Here is a 16,585-nt window from a genome sequence, read left to right as displayed (position 1 = left end):
TGGATAGAATTATGATCTTCATAAAAAACATCACTAAACCAAGCATACAAACAGCAGAAATATCCTTTAATACTTTTTGAACAAATACACACATTTATGTTATACAACTACGGTACCTTCAACAGTTTCATTGTCAGATTCCATTTTCTGCTTCCTCCATTCTCTCCTTCTCTTGATTCAAAACCATCCCTTTAACACATCATTCCTAATTAGATGATTAGTGCTTGGAAGGGCAGGAGATAAGTCATTTGCATAATTTAATCATAAAAAGAAGTTAAAGATACAGATTTTGCTGTTCGTTTGTACAATTATCTTCACCGGCCTGGGGGGCTGAGATTAATGTGATTAAACAGTATTTCTGCAAACAGGCAATTGTGTGTCCTCTATTAAAGCAGAGCTGGAGGCAAATGAAAAATTAATTTTAGAAGACAATCAATTTTATTCTACATGACTGTAATAAATAACAGCCCATCTGCACACAAGTCATTAGGCCCTGGAAGGCTACACGTGTCACAAAGTCTAAATGACATACAAGGCCGAGTCTTCCACCAAAAACGAATGAGTAATAAATGGTGCACCAACTGCCACTTCAATTCAGAAAATGCGTAAGATTTCCCAGAGAAAAACAGGTTGATGTGAAGACTGCTAACCACTCATGGTGACCGGAGCTCAGGCAGCATTCAGAAATGCAGGTATTTGGTGGTTCACCATCTGCACTTGCAGTCTCAGACAGAAAGTTCAGCCGTTTCCATGCACATTAGTGAATAGCTGCACTCCACACCATTCATGTTTCGTGAGACTGTTACTGCTTTGAAACACAGAATTGGCAGGCCTTAAAGAAAAATGCAGTTTCTTAGGTAACTATTAAAAAACATACATACATTGCTGAAATAAATTTTCAAGAACAGTTATTTTATAACCATTTAATTAACTTGTCCAGGAAACTGAACTAACAGAGATCAGAAATCAAGACTTTGTCAATTCTGCCTGCAAGAACAAATCAAGTCTACTAAGCAGTCAAGATGCTGCCTATACTAGTGACTTCATGAAGTGTATTTCCTTATGGAGAACATGTAATTATCAGTTTTGTACTTTTTAGATGTTAAGCTGCAGAGTAATTTTTTCTACCTCTCTCTAAACACAGTTCCCTTTACTAAGGATTAATATTAAATCACCCTCCCTTGATTAAAAATAGTCAGAATTGAGCATTATAGTATTTCATGTATTTGACAATCCAAGCTAAGGACCTCTGGATATCAGCAGCGTACAACTTAAGCACAATAAATCTATATAATAACCACTCTGTTCACAAAGGACTGTAAAAAGGCCTTTTCCTCCCCAACTAGAAAAAGAAAAGCGGGATTAGTGAAGCAATTGTAAACTTAACATTTAGAATTTGTGTACTAAAATGCTTAACATCATTGTCAATACTTAATTACAACAACAACCTACATTTCTAGTGTAGTGTTAAATTTATGTATGATTTAAAATTAATGTAATTTGTTAGTATATAATTTAATGTCTCACTTTTCATTACTACTGTAGCACAGAGATTCTATGTTTGAGTTAAAAATTAAACACTTAAACTGAAAAGAAAAAGTACCATTTAAATTAAGAACCATTTACGACAGAGTTCGAGTCTCATCAGATTTATGATTTCCCTAATATCCATTATTTTCCTGCTGAATGTAACTTGCTTACAACCATTCCTTCATCACCTTAACTGTTTGTTTTCCTTCGATAAGCAGTCCATTTTGCCATAAGAACTTGGATCCATAATTTGCTGAGGATGCGCAGTAGGCTGCACCCAAAGACAGCAAATCTCCTGACCGCAGTCCAACCAGCCACTTGCAAGTTGGCTTTCCACTAACGTTTTTCATATTCTCTCAGCCTTAATACTCCTGTAAGTACCAGAGCTATGAAATCCACATTAGAAAGCTTAAATTGTTAGAAATTAAAAAGACAAGTTTCTTTAACAGCAAAGGAAATGCTTTCTTTCCAAACACAGCTACTCTACAGAAGGTATTTTATATCAGTCATCACCATCTCAACATTTTCCATGGGAAAATAAATAAATAAATAAATCAAAGCTCCTATATAAGCTTGCATTAACATCCAGTAATCAGCAAGCCCATATTCTTGGCAACATTTCACCAGGTAATGGCATCATGTATTTACTGAGCCTTGCTACCTCTCAGCAATGCCTTTCATCAGAAGAATTCAAGCACACAGAAATTCTCTACCTGAACATTCTGCGGTTCCACTGGCACTTCGTGTGTCTGTATGAGTACGTGTAATTAACATCCATCTAAATATAACATTCCCTACGCATGCAGGGGTTATTAGTGAACACCAAAGCTTTATTATTAGCCCACCACAAAAAGTAAGAGAATGAACATCAGCATCAAAAAAAACCACTGTCACCCTATCCCACTATCCAAAGGTTAAACTCAATAGATACAGATAAGTCACAGAATACATGCAGCAACAAAATCAGCAACATATTTAGCATATTATCAAGCATGCAATGCACAGATCATCAGATTTCCTGTGGAAACTCTTAACAGGATCAAGTCATAGCCTAGTGTATACACACTGCACACAGTGCACAGCTGTTTCAGCCCTTTTTGGATCCCCATGCCTGACCGCACAGGTGCTATAGGACCAGACAGTTCAAGCACAGCAGCTGCAGCCCAGACCTTCCAGCCTGTGGAATCCCAAATACAATGCATACACCGACTCTGTCTCCGTTCTCTCTTCTCCTTGTATATAAAATCCAACTCCTACTAGAAGTTCACGCTTTGCAATACAACCTCACTGTGAGCCAGTAGAAGGCGGGCATCAGAAATGGTCTGTGATGTCTTTTGTGGCTCTTTTCCTAGCAAGGGAGCACACAGAGCACCAATCTCTCCCTAATACTCATTGCAGTATTTACAGATAACCAGGACTCCTTTTAAAGAGGTATCGGCTCATCTCAGGGAGTTGAGAGATGTCTTCTTTGATATTAGGGCTCCATGAAGAGGCACAGAGGAGACAACCAGCACAAACAAGGTTTGTGTTTCCATTGCACTGAAACTTGCTGGAGAGGTTAGAAGAAGCATACAAGGTGCTTAGAGATGAAATACAGAAAATAAATAATTCAGACTTTAATACAACGCCCCATTCAGATCCAACACAGTGCTGGTTTACTCAGTCCCTGATCTAGTTGACTGAAATGCCTGGCAGGGTTGAGCATATTAACTTTCTATTAGAATGTAAGTTTGGAAGAGAGAACAAGAACATAGTTTATATTATCCTAAACTGAGAATGAATCAATAAAATAAAAATGTGTGGCTTTTCCTGAAAGAAGTCCCTACAGAGAGTTTCTACCTGCACTGGAATACACAAGTGTAAGAACTCAGCTGCCCAGCTTATGCTCATCAGATCTAATAAGCCCAATGCCCAAACTTTGCTGAAGTCCCTCCCTAAAGACATACCATGGCTGCAGCAGCAGACAATGCATGACTCCTTCTGCTTGGGTACAGCCCAGAGCAGGCTGTGCCACAAGGATGTGTACTGCAGCAGAGGGGCTGCAGGGCATTATGAACTGTGACAGATCACTTTGTTACTTACCTTTGCTCTCAGTGAAGCTATCAGAACAATCATGCAGCTGGTAAAAATAATTTCTTAACAAGCACCCTCAACTCAATGCATTTCTGTATCAAGTACCTCAATTGCCTTATGAAATAAAGCCACACAAAACTACAAAAAAAAAAAAAAAAAAAACAAACCCACAAACCTACAGATGCATATTTAAATGATATATCATGCATCAGAGACAACACAAAGCTATCTGAGTTCATTACCTCAAGCCTTGTTTTAATGCTGTTTGTGCTCAAGGGCAGGCAGGATGGGGCCCAGGTCAGCCTGCTGCGGCTGGGGGCAGCCAGCCCAGGGCAGGGGTTGGGGCAGGGAGGGCTTTAAGGTCTCTTCCAACCCAACCATTCTATGATTTTCTTATTGATATTCTTATTGATACTGCTTTCTAACTTCCAGTATTTTGATCATAATTACTTTATTCTGGTTTTGTGGAATGGAGTTGGTTTGTTGTTTTTTTTTTAAATATGTATTTTAAATCTCATGAAATTGAGATCTTCTAACTCCTTTCTAACTCCTGTTTTTTAGTATCATCTCAATCTAGAGAGATCTGCCTTCCTCAGCATCAGACAAAGTTCAAATGCACATTGAAAGAAGAGGCAGCTCCAGAGATGCACAGCAAGCAGCCTCCATCAGCCTCACAAAACACAACTGGGAAACTGTTTCCCCAGCGCAGGGCCTTTTCTTATGAACTGTTATAAAAACAGTCACTCAGCTATCACAGAAGTGTACTGGGTAAAAAGCCACACTAAGTAAAAACAACTGATATGTGCATAAGAAAAAATCATTATCAATAGGACTGATTAGAAGTACGTTTAATATCTTTTCTTTAAACTAGCTTGACCTTCTTAATTAGCAACTCTTAAGTTACTGGAACATGTAAGTAACTGAATCTCCCTACTGGCACAACATCTGTGCTAAGAGTTTCATTACTGCCACACCAATTTTGGATTACAAATTAAAAAAAATACTCTTCTCTGGTAGCAGTAGGGAACAAGACAAGTCATCAGCACGTGCATATAGGGTTTCAGGAAATAATTGGTGAGACAAAGCCCAAGTGACACGGATGACACTTGGGTTACAACTCGCATTCTGCTCCTGAAAAGGCAAATACAGTGGCAGTGTATGCACTGGCCCACTTAAAGGATGAGTTGGTAGCCCAGGAACTGTGTCCATGGCTAGCGGTCTGTACACTGCCAGCTTCAACAACTCCCATCTAATTCAGCCATCCCAATGCACACTGATCAAAAGCTTTCTTCTATAGCATCATGATTTCAATTCTATAAAGTGGTTGCCCAGAAAAACTGCAGTCTCCAGCCATGAGCACAGTCAACACCTGACTGAACGTGGACCTGGACAACCTGCTCTAGCTGACCCTGCTGGAGCACAAGAATTGGACTGTGTTGCCTCAGGAGGTCCCTGACAACCTCTGCTGTTGTATCATTCTGCCCTGTCAAATGGCTTTAAATCCGTGTAGTTGTACCATAAAATAACTTTTTATTAATAAAAGCCTTCTGCTTTAATTTCAATGTCTGTACAGGCTTAGAAGCAGCAAAGAAAAGTGACTCAATGTTCTGCTGACTAAAAGTAACCTGAGAGCACCTGACGCTAAACATTATTTTGACACACTGGACAGAACTAAAAAAAAAAAAAAAAAAGAAAAAAGAAAGAAAAAAAAAAAGAGAAAAATTGCATGCAGGGAATTTCATGCACTTACATGGCTATGGAAAATATTAACAACAAAAGTAAGAACTCAGAAAAGTCACTGCGTAATTCCTACAGCCACACAAGCCTATCTGGGAAATTCCATTTGTGTCCACAGCAAATGCAATAAAAATTAAGTTTCTGTGGTGTTCTAAAGACTCTCCCAAACTCTGGAGTTTTGAAAAATTCCATACATTTAGAAAGGTGTGTAAAGATCTAACATGGGATCGATGTAACTGACGTATTTCCCATCTCTACTTACAGGGCAGCTGAAATATGATATGAGAACAGTGATGGCAGAGGCCTAAGGCTGGGAACAACAGTGAAGACTATTAACAGAGAGTATAAAACATGGAAAATTGCAGAGCATTGAGATTCTTTGAACTAAAAATCAGAACCACCTCCATCCCAAGCAGCATTAGGACTTAACGGGATTCATTCTGTAAGAGAAGAACAAAAATGTAGAGGTGGCATTCAAAAGAGTAAGTGCAGCTTTCTGGCACGAAGAACACTTCTGCTTCTTTGTACAGGAAATCCCTAACAGCCATACAAGCTGGTGAGATGCATCAGGCTGAGTCTCAAACAGAAAAAGTGAAAGAAAAGTGCACTGACAATGCCAAGTGTGACATATTTCAGTACATTCTAGTCATAATCAGACTAGACTGCATATACTTTTAGACCAAACACAATAGGCAGCATTTTAATTCTAAAAAAGGTACTTTTCACTCAAAACCCCCAAAAGCAGTCTTTCCTTTGATTTCCCTATTCAGTAATCAGGTATTCAATGAAAGTAATCTCCTTCCCAGTGATAGCATAAGGGAAAAAAAGACAACTAAAATCAGTATTACAGCAGACAACTTCTAATTCTGCATCTACCCTACACTGTATGTCACGACAGCTTGAGACATGAATTGGAAACACATTTCAAAATGGTTACTATTTCTACCTGATTCACTGATGCCATCATATACCACACAAAGTACCTGTGTTAAGAAGGACAGAAAATGAGTTGAATTGCTGGAAAAAATCCAAAGAATCAGATATTAAAGATTAGCTCACTGCTTACATTCATTCTGTGTATAGCAAAATCAGTGATCATTTCAATACCTCAGTGCCTATGGGTCAAGTACTCATACCACTAAAACTGTCAGTAGAAACCTTCAATTCACGATAATATTAATGTATCTTTATGTAGTATTGGTAAGAGGATGTATGCATACTACTGCTAGATACCCAATTTTTACACATTGTTGGTTTAAAAAAAAATAAAAATCCATTAATAAAAAATAATCCAGTGAAGGCGCTGTTTGTGATGGCATTACCATACTTTTCAGCATAAGCAAAAAGAGACTCCCATCTATACAACTACTAAATGCTTGGGGTTCTAACATATTGCTGCAAGCTATAATGGTTATAACTGTTAATCCAATACACCTTTTATACAAACCCATAAACACACGAGTGGAAAAATAGCACAGATGTTCATCTCTAATGCAATTTCCATTCAATTTCCTAAGTGCAGTCCCTGTGTGCAAACTAGCTTAACGTTATGTTTAGCTTGCAAATTCTTTTAATAAATAATGAATGCAATAAAACTGGTAGATCAATGGCAAGCTGAGAAATCATAAAAAAAAGCCTTTTGTGCTCATGCTGTTGCCGATCTTAAACTTTAATCCAGCAGCAGATCGATACTACTTTTTCTTTTTAACCCATCACATAAATAGCAGCTAGACTAGATGTAGGTTAAATGCTGCTACCAGATATCAATTTCCAGAGGCTTGATAAGATCATCGGACACATTTCCAATTGAACATTTTATACCTTCACATACGCACACCAACACATACTGCTAAACGCTACACATTAAGACACTGAATAGGAACAAAGCCAGCATTATTCATTTCTTCTGGTTCTTACTTTTTGGGGAAGTGCTATTTTTCAGCAAGTCGATAAAGGCTCCAACATCATATGTTTTAATGAGCAAAACGGGCTTAGCAGGTCAAGATGTACTGACAAGGAAATACAATCCCCCCTTACTCATTCACAACAATAAACTTCCTATGCAGACACAAACAACACAACTGTGCTACTAGAAAGGAAGGTAATTAAACAAATTTAAATTGTGAATTTGGATATTGTAGCCTTAACGGGAAATCAACATTCAAATATGTTAGCTAATGGGTATGGGTGCTTCTTACAGGTCGGAGAATGGGGGGAAAGTGAGCACACCCTACGACTGAGTCACTTTGGATAACCACGAAGAGGCAACAAAGATGAGAAGCACGTAGCCCGAAGGCACAGTTCTAATATCAAGCAGCACAAATCAAAATTACCATGAATTACTATGAACCAAGATACTTGTACATGGTAGCACATGTCCAATCATAGCACAAAGTCTCACCTTGGCTTATATCAACAGACCATGTCACAGGAGGCACTGACTGCAATATACTCACTCTTTTTCTTCTCTGCTATTCACATAAAGCACTACAATGCTGCACTTCCATACACCTGCAGGGTTTTATTACATTGATAATTACGTGAAGAACTTCATAAGTTCCTGTCTACTTTCTTTTATAGGTATTTTAAACTAAAGTTTGGGGCAGTTTTAATCACAGCATCAGAAAACTCAAGATTATCACTTTTAGAACATGCAGAGAAAAGATTAAAGATCCTGATTTGGCAAGAAAAAAAAAATAGACAAAAAAATTAGTGCCTGTGAAAATGCCAAATATATCTAAGTCTTTCACTGATATTTAATAGACTAAATAAATAAAGAGTAGGGAAAAAAAATGTTTTAATCATGCACATCACACCTTTGATGAGAAGGGATCAGATCCTCCCACCGTTTCTAAACTCTCTGCCCTTGCTCCAGCACAGGCAGGGAAGGGAAGCACAGCCAAACCAGAGCAGGATCTGACAGCTGCGACTTCAGCACCTTTAGCACCAACACTGACAAACAGATCTCACCTAATTCCACTCTGCTGCCAGTGAAAGCAGCGAGACAGATCTTCAAAACATCTCTGAATGCTCGCCTTGGTAATTTTGCAGAAATTACAGAAGTGGAAGGACATGAGTTTCTCACGCTAAGGCCACTGCCCCATAAGCAAACATCATTTTCTAACTCACTGATTCTTGCAGTGCTCCTCAGTTCTAACAAAGTTCATTTCCACCTGCCCTGAAAACAAACCCACACACACACAGAGGCTGCGCGTCCAACAACAGCCCCAGTGTGAGAATAATTCCCCGTCCACAGAGCTGGTCACTTCTGGAAGCGGTCCAAGTATAATGCTATTGCCACACATTGATATATTGGCCAAAGAAAGGCAAATACAACAATGCCAAGCTTAAACTCATTTGAATAAACTGTGAATTTCTATTACATATATTGTTTCCTTTATCGAACTGAAACTACTGGAGCAAGAATACCAAGAATGCCAACATAAATCTAGATCTGTTACAGCCAGTTTCTCCAATTCATTCTCAGAAGCCCTAATGACAAAAAGTCAAAGTTCTTCTGTTCTGGAGAGATTAGGAAAAGGAACAGTTGCAGTAACTTTTAACACATTAAAAAGAAAGGAATCTGGTTTATCAAAATGATGGAAAAAACCCACAAACTACTGCTTCATCTTCCAAAAGAAGTGCACACGTGTTTTAATAAATATTAAAGATAAGCAACACAAACAGCGCACAGCCTACCTGGGAAAGAATCGTTGTTATTCATGGCAGAAGACTTCACACATCACACAGCCTTCTCCAGAACATAAAACCAATCCCACAGACACATTCCAATCTCCTCCATGATCTGTGTCCCACAGGTTCTGCTCCAAGATAATGGGCAGCAGACTATTCAGATCAGAAACTAATGGTGACTGACAACTTTCCTAACGCATTAGGCACTGAACAGTAAGGCTGGAAAAATAATTAACTAATGCCCCTATTTTGCACAACAGATGTTGAATCAAACCACGCTGAAATCTAAAAGAAATAATTCTTATTCTTTTTTTAAAAGAAAGCCTTACATCAGCCTGTAAACAATTTAGACACAACCATATTCTATTTATAGTAACACTTTTAACATGGCCTGGTCTTATATTATTTATTTGGATCATTCCTATTACAATGAAATATTAATGCTGAAAAAGTGGTTACTCTATTAAGGAGCTACCCTATGTTTAGATTTTAATATGGACCTACACTATTTGGGCACAATTAATCATTCCATGTGAAACGGAGTTTGTGCAACTTTGTGTTAGAACAGAAATTTGGTATCTTCCCCACAATAATGTCATGATTAAATTTATATTTTGACCTATTCCTAAAGGCAATTTAGTTATTCTAACAGAAGGGGGAAAAGGGGATACCGCCACTTTAAAAGCTTCAATCTCTTTGACATTGCTGGCAGTGTATGGGAACATTAATGCATCTGTCATGATAACAAGCTAAGAATAACATCTAGACATCAAACCGAGCAGAGAATCCATCTGAAGTGATTCATTCAGATCTGTCTCATTGATTTATTAAACACAGGGCAACATCTGCAGCCTCACAGAGCCGCTTGGCAAAATTAATGCAGGATCAATTCAAATGGAAAAAAGTGCAAAAGAGATAAATCAAAACACAATTTGCATGCAGCTCCACAATCAGGCTTATTGGGTGCAAATGCTCAATTTCCCTCCCAAAGCAAATGAGTTTAAATGTTGTTTTATCTTGGTAGAATTGTGTGATTTGAAGTGACAGTGAAGAGTTCTGCAGGTTGAAATGGTGAAAAGAAAAAGAGGGGAAGAAATGCATATTCAAAAGGTCTTTGCAAGCAACAAGAATATCATTAATACCTAATTGTTTAGCTTTTTTGTCTTTGCTACAAAAACACAGCATTTTTCAGTTGTGGAAGTCTCAGTAGAAAATTACATATGTATTATGCATATACACATGCACGAAACATACAAATACTCCATTCTGGAGAAAAAGCATGTTACACTTCAAATGGGAAGCTCTACTGCTATGAAAAGAGAGGGGAATTTTAATCAAGGCTTCTCCAGAGTAGATATGCTTCTGTTGAAAACGTTTAAGTATTCTGGTACTTCCAAACAAGCACAGACTTGCAGTGTGTCCAAAAAGAAACGGGGATTTTTTCCAGAAGCAGAAGCAGTTCATTCAGAAAGTGGAAAAATTCACTTCTGCATCTGTAACAAAACCCACGATGCTGGTGGTAAGTCTTGAGAGAACATTTTAAGTAAATCTCTCCTACAATGAAGAGCAGCAACGAATTGTTTCTGATTTCAGTATGTCACCACTTTGAAAATCACAAGTTTGGTTGAGTCTGAATGCACACTAAATATTTACTTAAGCAAAGAAGTTTATATAATCAGATGTCTGCATTTAAAATCAATAGGCACAGAAGCTCTGAGTAGTGCTACATGACTGGATCGCATTAATTATAATCCTGACATCGTTCTCCTAATGAAAGACAGAGTACTGCTGACTCTAGGGGAGCTTTTAATAGACAACACAACTAGACCCTCGTTTTCTCAGAAAATACCTGTACTTACAGCTTAAATTATTTTCTGAGGGCTTTTATTGTTTGTGAATAGTCAAAAAAACACAAACTATTAGCTCAATTGGACAGTGAATCATAAAAAAATATTGTACTAAAATATGGCTTTCCGGGAAGCATTCTATCTCACATACTGCGTTACTTACTACACAATGAATGCAGCAGACCAGTAGTGTCCTTTTTCAGTAGGAAACAGTCCTTAAATAAGAAAACCCTGAAGAAAATGTTTTGATGACACATATTGTATTGATACTTACAGACTGATGTATTGACCATCACAGAAGTGTGCTCTACATAGCTGTAAATGTTTTTACAAAACTACAGGATAGTTTTCTATTTTAAATAAACCTTATTCTTTGCTGCTAAAATTTCAGCCTCTGCTCCTTCGTTTCAGTAATCTTTGAAGATATTCCAAGCAAGTTACAGAATTGCCTAACGATACTGCATTCACCACACACATGAAGATGCTACTTGCGGTGAAACGAATGGTTTCATTTAACAAACCTTGCTCCCCAATTCGGTTACTCTTCAATTCGGTCACTCTTTAACGGCAATCAAAGATGAGCACATTTTGTGTACACAAATGAAATTAACACACACACTTTTTAGAAACATATAAAGGTCAAAGATGTTGGTGTTCCAAGTATGTAACGCTCCTCCCGCACACCTAACACATGAAAACTTCTGGCTTAAACATACATCTCCCTGCCATTCTTAAGAGCTCTGCAAGCAAGCAAGCTTAAAAAGAAAAGTAACAGAGTAGATGAAGCAGAATTCCTCTTCTTTCAAATACGTATTGTTTGCATTTTAACTAGAAGTTAATTAAAGTGCATAGTACTGTAAGAAACGTTGATTTCTAGTAGCCAGCTAACATAGAAGACAATGGCAACCAACATTTCTCATTGCTTTTTCCAACAGTTTTAAAGTTCATATCTAAAGTGCTCAAACTACATATAAATTTCTATGAATTAAAAGAATAGACATTACAAAAGCAATGAACAGTATTCTCATCTGGAAGCAACTCCTGAGTCACGCAGAAGAACAATACTAAGAATTTCTTTCCTAAAGGATGACATTTGCGCTAGACTGGAGCTCCCAGATGCAGAATCCAAGCACTGCACACACAGCTGCCCACAGCCCTACCCCACGTGTTCGTTTGGTACAAGGCACTGCAGGGGTGCCCCGCTCAGCTCGCAGCAACCGAGAAAACAGATCCCATGTATTTAGCTATTTGCATCCAGCTTTCTCTACCGAGAAATCTGTGCTGTGGAGGAAAAAAGAACTCTAAATAAAGCGACGAGGCACGCATTCAATTAGCGTGACAGAATACCATTAACGTCGTTAAGTTGCAATACTTGAGAAAAGTTTCCTACGCGCTGATAACGTTTATCGTGCACTGCATCTGAAACCGTGAGCGCAGCAGCACCTTGCTATCCATACGTCAAGACAGCGGTGTTCTTAAGCGATGTATAAGCAAAGGCTGAATGATGTTTTAGGAAGTAAGGAGTGTTTTAGGCAACGAAGAGGGATCAGCCGCTCCTGAGGAGGTAGAAACAAGCCCGAAGCGGCCCTGGCCTCGCAAGAGGCTGCACAGCCGCCCGCGCATCCCACACTCCACCCCCCACCACACACACACACACACACACACAAACACACACACACACCCGGCCCCGCTCCGCCTTTCCCAACCGCCGCCACAGGTCGCGGCCGAAGGAAAGGTGAAGTCGCGAACTAACGCTTTTCAAGCATCCCGCACTTCAGCATTTCTTCATCCCCAGTGACGGGCTGTAAGAGATCAGACACCGGAACGCACCTAAGGGATCGTCAAACGAGACCCCGCGTTCTTCTGATGCAAACTTTGGCAGGGTCACTGCAATGGAAGGGCATGTTTCTTCAACTGCCAACTTCCACCACAGCCGAGTTTCAGAGCCGCCTCCGCGCAGTTTCCCCGCGCAAAGCGCCCGAGGAACAACTCCCGCAGCTCCGTCCCGAGCAGCCGCCGGGGCCGCGCGGACAGCGGAGCCACGGGGCCACAGAGCGGCGGCAGTGATGTCAGCGCGGCGCTCGGCCCCTGCGGGCTCTGCGCGCACAGCGGCACGAGGCCCCGGCATCCAGCACGGCCAGCGCCGAGGAACAGACTACGAGCGTCTCCCAGGCGTCACCCTGGGCGTGACAGAACTTGGAACAACAGACATCCCAGCGCGAAGGTCCGTCCTGTTTCGGCTCACCAAGGGAAAAAACAAAAAAGAGGGTCAGGCCGCGGCCAGCGCGAACTTCACCCGACAGCCGCCGTCCTCAGACACGGCGACGCGCGTGGTAACGACCGCAGAAGCGAATTTGGTACAGAGATGTACCCCGCGAGAGCCACGGAGCTCCGGGCACCGGTGCCACACGGAGTCCGGGGCACCCGGCGCTCTCCCCGCGGCGTTACGGCCCCGCCGAGCTGCGGTGCGCGGTGATCGCGGGGACACTCGAAGCAACAGTTTGGGTCCGGGCCGCTCCGGGCAGAGCGCGCCGCTACTGCTGCTGTTGCTGCTAGTGTTGCCGCCGCCCCTCAACTAGTGCCACGAGGTGAAACTTTCAGCGCCACTAAGAATAACGGAGGAAACTCGGAACTGAAAAGAAGAGACGGCGCGGAAAGCGCCGACCGCCCAGCTGCGGGAGAGAGAAGTTGGAAGGCGGCCGCGCTGCCCCCACCGCCGCCCCGCCGCCGTCCCCCCGCCCGCCCCGCGCGGACCCCTCAGCCCCCTCGGGCGGAGCAGAGCCGCGCGGCGCTCACCTGGCGTTGGTGCAGTCGTTGTACAAAGTTTCGAAGTCCTTCCTGGTGATGAGCTTGCAGCGGTTGACGCCGGGCTGGATGGCCCCCAGCCCACGCAGGATGCGGACCTGCTCCACCGTGCAGACCACGGGCGATATATCCAGCCGCTTCAGCTTGGTGTACACCGTGTGCAGCCCTCCCACCAGGTGCTTGAGGAAGAGGTCGAAGACCTGCGGCAGGCAGATCAGCTCTTGCCCCTCCACGAGGAACGAGGCCACCTTCACCCCGTGCAGGTCGACCATCTTACACTCGTTGCCGCCGCCGCCGCCGCCCGCGCCGGTCCCGCCGCCGCCGCCCGCGGAGAGGAAACTGTTGACGAGGCTGTTGGTGAGGCGCGGGGACTCCGCGGGGCTGGAGTACAGCGGGTCCGCCCGGAACAAGCCGGCCGAGCCCCCCGCGCCGCCGCCGCTGGAAGTTGCGGCGATGACGGGCGGCGCGGAGACAGCCATGGCCAGCCCGGCTCCCGCAGCCCCGCGCACTCTCGCCGCGCTGTTTGCGGTACTACTAAAAACAGCGCCGCGCGCCCGCCCTCCCACACGCAGCGCCCGCCGCCGCCGCCAGCCGCGCTCCCAGACCCCTCCCCAGCGCCGCCGGGGGGAAGAGTGACGGCGCCCTCCAGCCAATGAACCCCACCCGCCTTCGGGCCGAGAGCGGCCATTGGCTGCCGGGCGAGGGGGGCGGGGCGGTCCCGCGCCGGCCGCAGCACCTGGGCCGCGGGGTGTGAGGCGCGGGGTGGCGCTGCCGGCGGGAGGCGGGGCGGCGGGCAGCGCCGTGAGGGGAGTGCGGGGGTCGCGTCCCGCTGCCGGGTGTGCGGGAGCTTCCTCGCTGTCCTCCGTAGGTCAGAAAGTCTCGTGAAGTCTTAGGGAAGTTCCGAGAATCCGGTGCAGCGTGGATTGCGTTTCAGGTGCAGTAGTACCGGGCTCCTCCTCGCGCCTGGGGCAGCACGTGCGGCGCTCAGCCTGCGCAGCCGCGGCCTGGAGCCGAGCGGGCCCCGTTACCGCCGGAGAGGTCGTGTGGTGCGACGAGCACCCGCTCGTCCTTTCTGTGGACATCCCGATTTCCTGTTCATTTGCACTTTTTTTTTTAATCTTCTGTAAGCTAATTACTCTGCAAACTTATCCCGTTCTTTTTTTTGTTTGTTTGTTTCCTCTACAGCATCCAGTAAGCAAAGCGAACAGGTGACTACCACCAAAACATGTGTCATGGAATCACAGAATCATAGAATGGCCTGGGTTGAAAAGAACCGTGATGACCATTGAGTTTCAACCCCCCTGCCACAGACCACTACCACTAGACCAGGCTGCCCTGAGCCACATCCAGCCTGGATGCCATTGGAGCTTTTCCAATACTTCCCTGGTTGCGCTTCCCGTATGAGCCATCTTTTTGTTAAGCTCGCTGAGCTAGCCACTTTTTCTGTACAATCTGACATTTTTGCTTTATGAGAAATCCCTTTTGAGATAAGGAGAGATGACTGTATGGTAACTAAGTTGGTGTATTTGTTAATTCTCTTTGGCACAGGGGCTATCTACTTAGCAAGAAGTTTCATGCAGTTGAGCGTTGAACTCATCTTGAGATTTTTATGTGGTAGAATCGATACAAATACTAAATAGCCGACTTCAAATATGAAGTTTTGGGGGTTAATTTACAGGACATAATTGCTATTAGGAGATTTAATAAATCAGATTGAAGAATTTCTCATTGGCTTTGCCCTTTTAAAGACTTTTTTTTTTTTTTTTACTTCGAGATTAATGTGACAATCAAATTCCACCGTGAGAATTCTTTTTCCTTTTTGACTTTAATGTCCTCCATAATCTAAACATATTTCTAAATAAGACTGAATTTTTGCAAGGCCAGAGGAAGCCTCGCGCATCAGCACCCTGCAAGTTGGACTGGTGTGAAGCAATATAAAATCATAAAGGCTGTAGTAAAAACAGTACCCTTGAGAGGTGACTATCCATGGAGAGCAGAACTGCTCTTAAACTAAGGAAATGCTCAAGGTTTGAGAATTAATACCAGGCAGCTGCCCAGTTCAGCCATGCATATAGAAATAAACAATATCAATGAATATTTTTATTTGCCTGTAATTTTATTACTGACAAGGCAAAGCTACCAAAGCCTTACAATCATGCAGTTATATCTTGTCATTTATAAAGTATCCAGATGGTTTGTTTGAATAGAGTCCAGCAGGATGCAATTTGAATGTAAGTCTCCCTATAGCTTAAACAAGCATTTTAGAACACTTATCTGAAATTTAAGTTTCAATATTGTTAATTTTAGACTGGCATGCAAAATAGATTTTTTTAACACTGTCAGTCATTGAGATATTACTGCATTGTATACTAGTGGCATGTAAAAACTGGCCATGTACCTATGGCAAAATATCAAACAAAGATTCAGTTTGCTTGTTTTCACTTTAATGATCACTATGAATGCCTGGTTGGTGTGAAATGTGAAAGAGGTCTTTTCTGGTGCTACAGAATAGAGGAAAGCCCTGTTCATTTTGGTTAGGGCCAGTCAACAGCTTTCAACCTGCTTACAGACAGCTGGCATGAGTGTGCCTGCTGGCTCACGGGGATCCTACAGGGAAAATGAGGGGTGACACAACTGGCTAGGAGGGGACAGTGATAAAAAAAAATAAAGGCAGCTTGAAAAGGAAACTAATAAGGAATTAATAAATAATAATTCTGTTTCTAGAAAACTGGAAAGATCTGTCATGAAGTTTGTGTTGTGCCTCAGTTTACTGCAGTTAAACATGAGGCAGGTTAATTAAAAAAAGAATTCTGAAGATATAGTTACATGAAGATGCATGGTGAATTTCTTACTATCTACTATCTTCTTACAATCTTACTATCTTCTTACTATCCACCTTT

The 16,585-nt window shown here is 42.4% G+C and overlaps 1 protein-coding gene across 7 annotated transcripts in view; it reads right to left on the bottom strand.

The window, feature by feature from the left end:
- Positions 1-14,256, bottom strand: part of DACH2 (dachshund family transcription factor 2) — a 259,076-nt gene extending 244,820 nt beyond the window's left edge. For 5 of the 7 annotated variants that reach the window (XM_072336231.1, XM_072336233.1, XM_072336234.1 and 2 more), the window contains exon 1: positions 13,677-14,256. In XM_072336231.1, the coding sequence (XP_072192332.1) occupies positions 13,677-14,164 (488 nt within the window). In that variant the 5' untranslated portion in view covers positions 14,165-14,256. Of the gene's footprint in view, positions 1-12,653; positions 12,683-13,676 lie in introns of those variants that run through there. The other 2 variants (XM_072336239.1, XM_072336238.1) reach the window with 2 other exon arrangements.
- Between the last annotated feature and the right edge of the window lie 2,329 nt (positions 14,257-16,585).

The sequence above is a fragment of the Excalfactoria chinensis genome, chromosome 4 (assembly GCF_039878825.1).
Source record: "Excalfactoria chinensis isolate bCotChi1 chromosome 4, bCotChi1.hap2, whole genome shotgun sequence".
Lineage (NCBI taxonomy): Eukaryota > Metazoa > Chordata > Aves > Galliformes > Phasianidae > Excalfactoria > Excalfactoria chinensis.
Note: the sequence above shows the minus strand (reverse complement) of the source record. Positions and strands in the feature narration are given on the sequence as shown.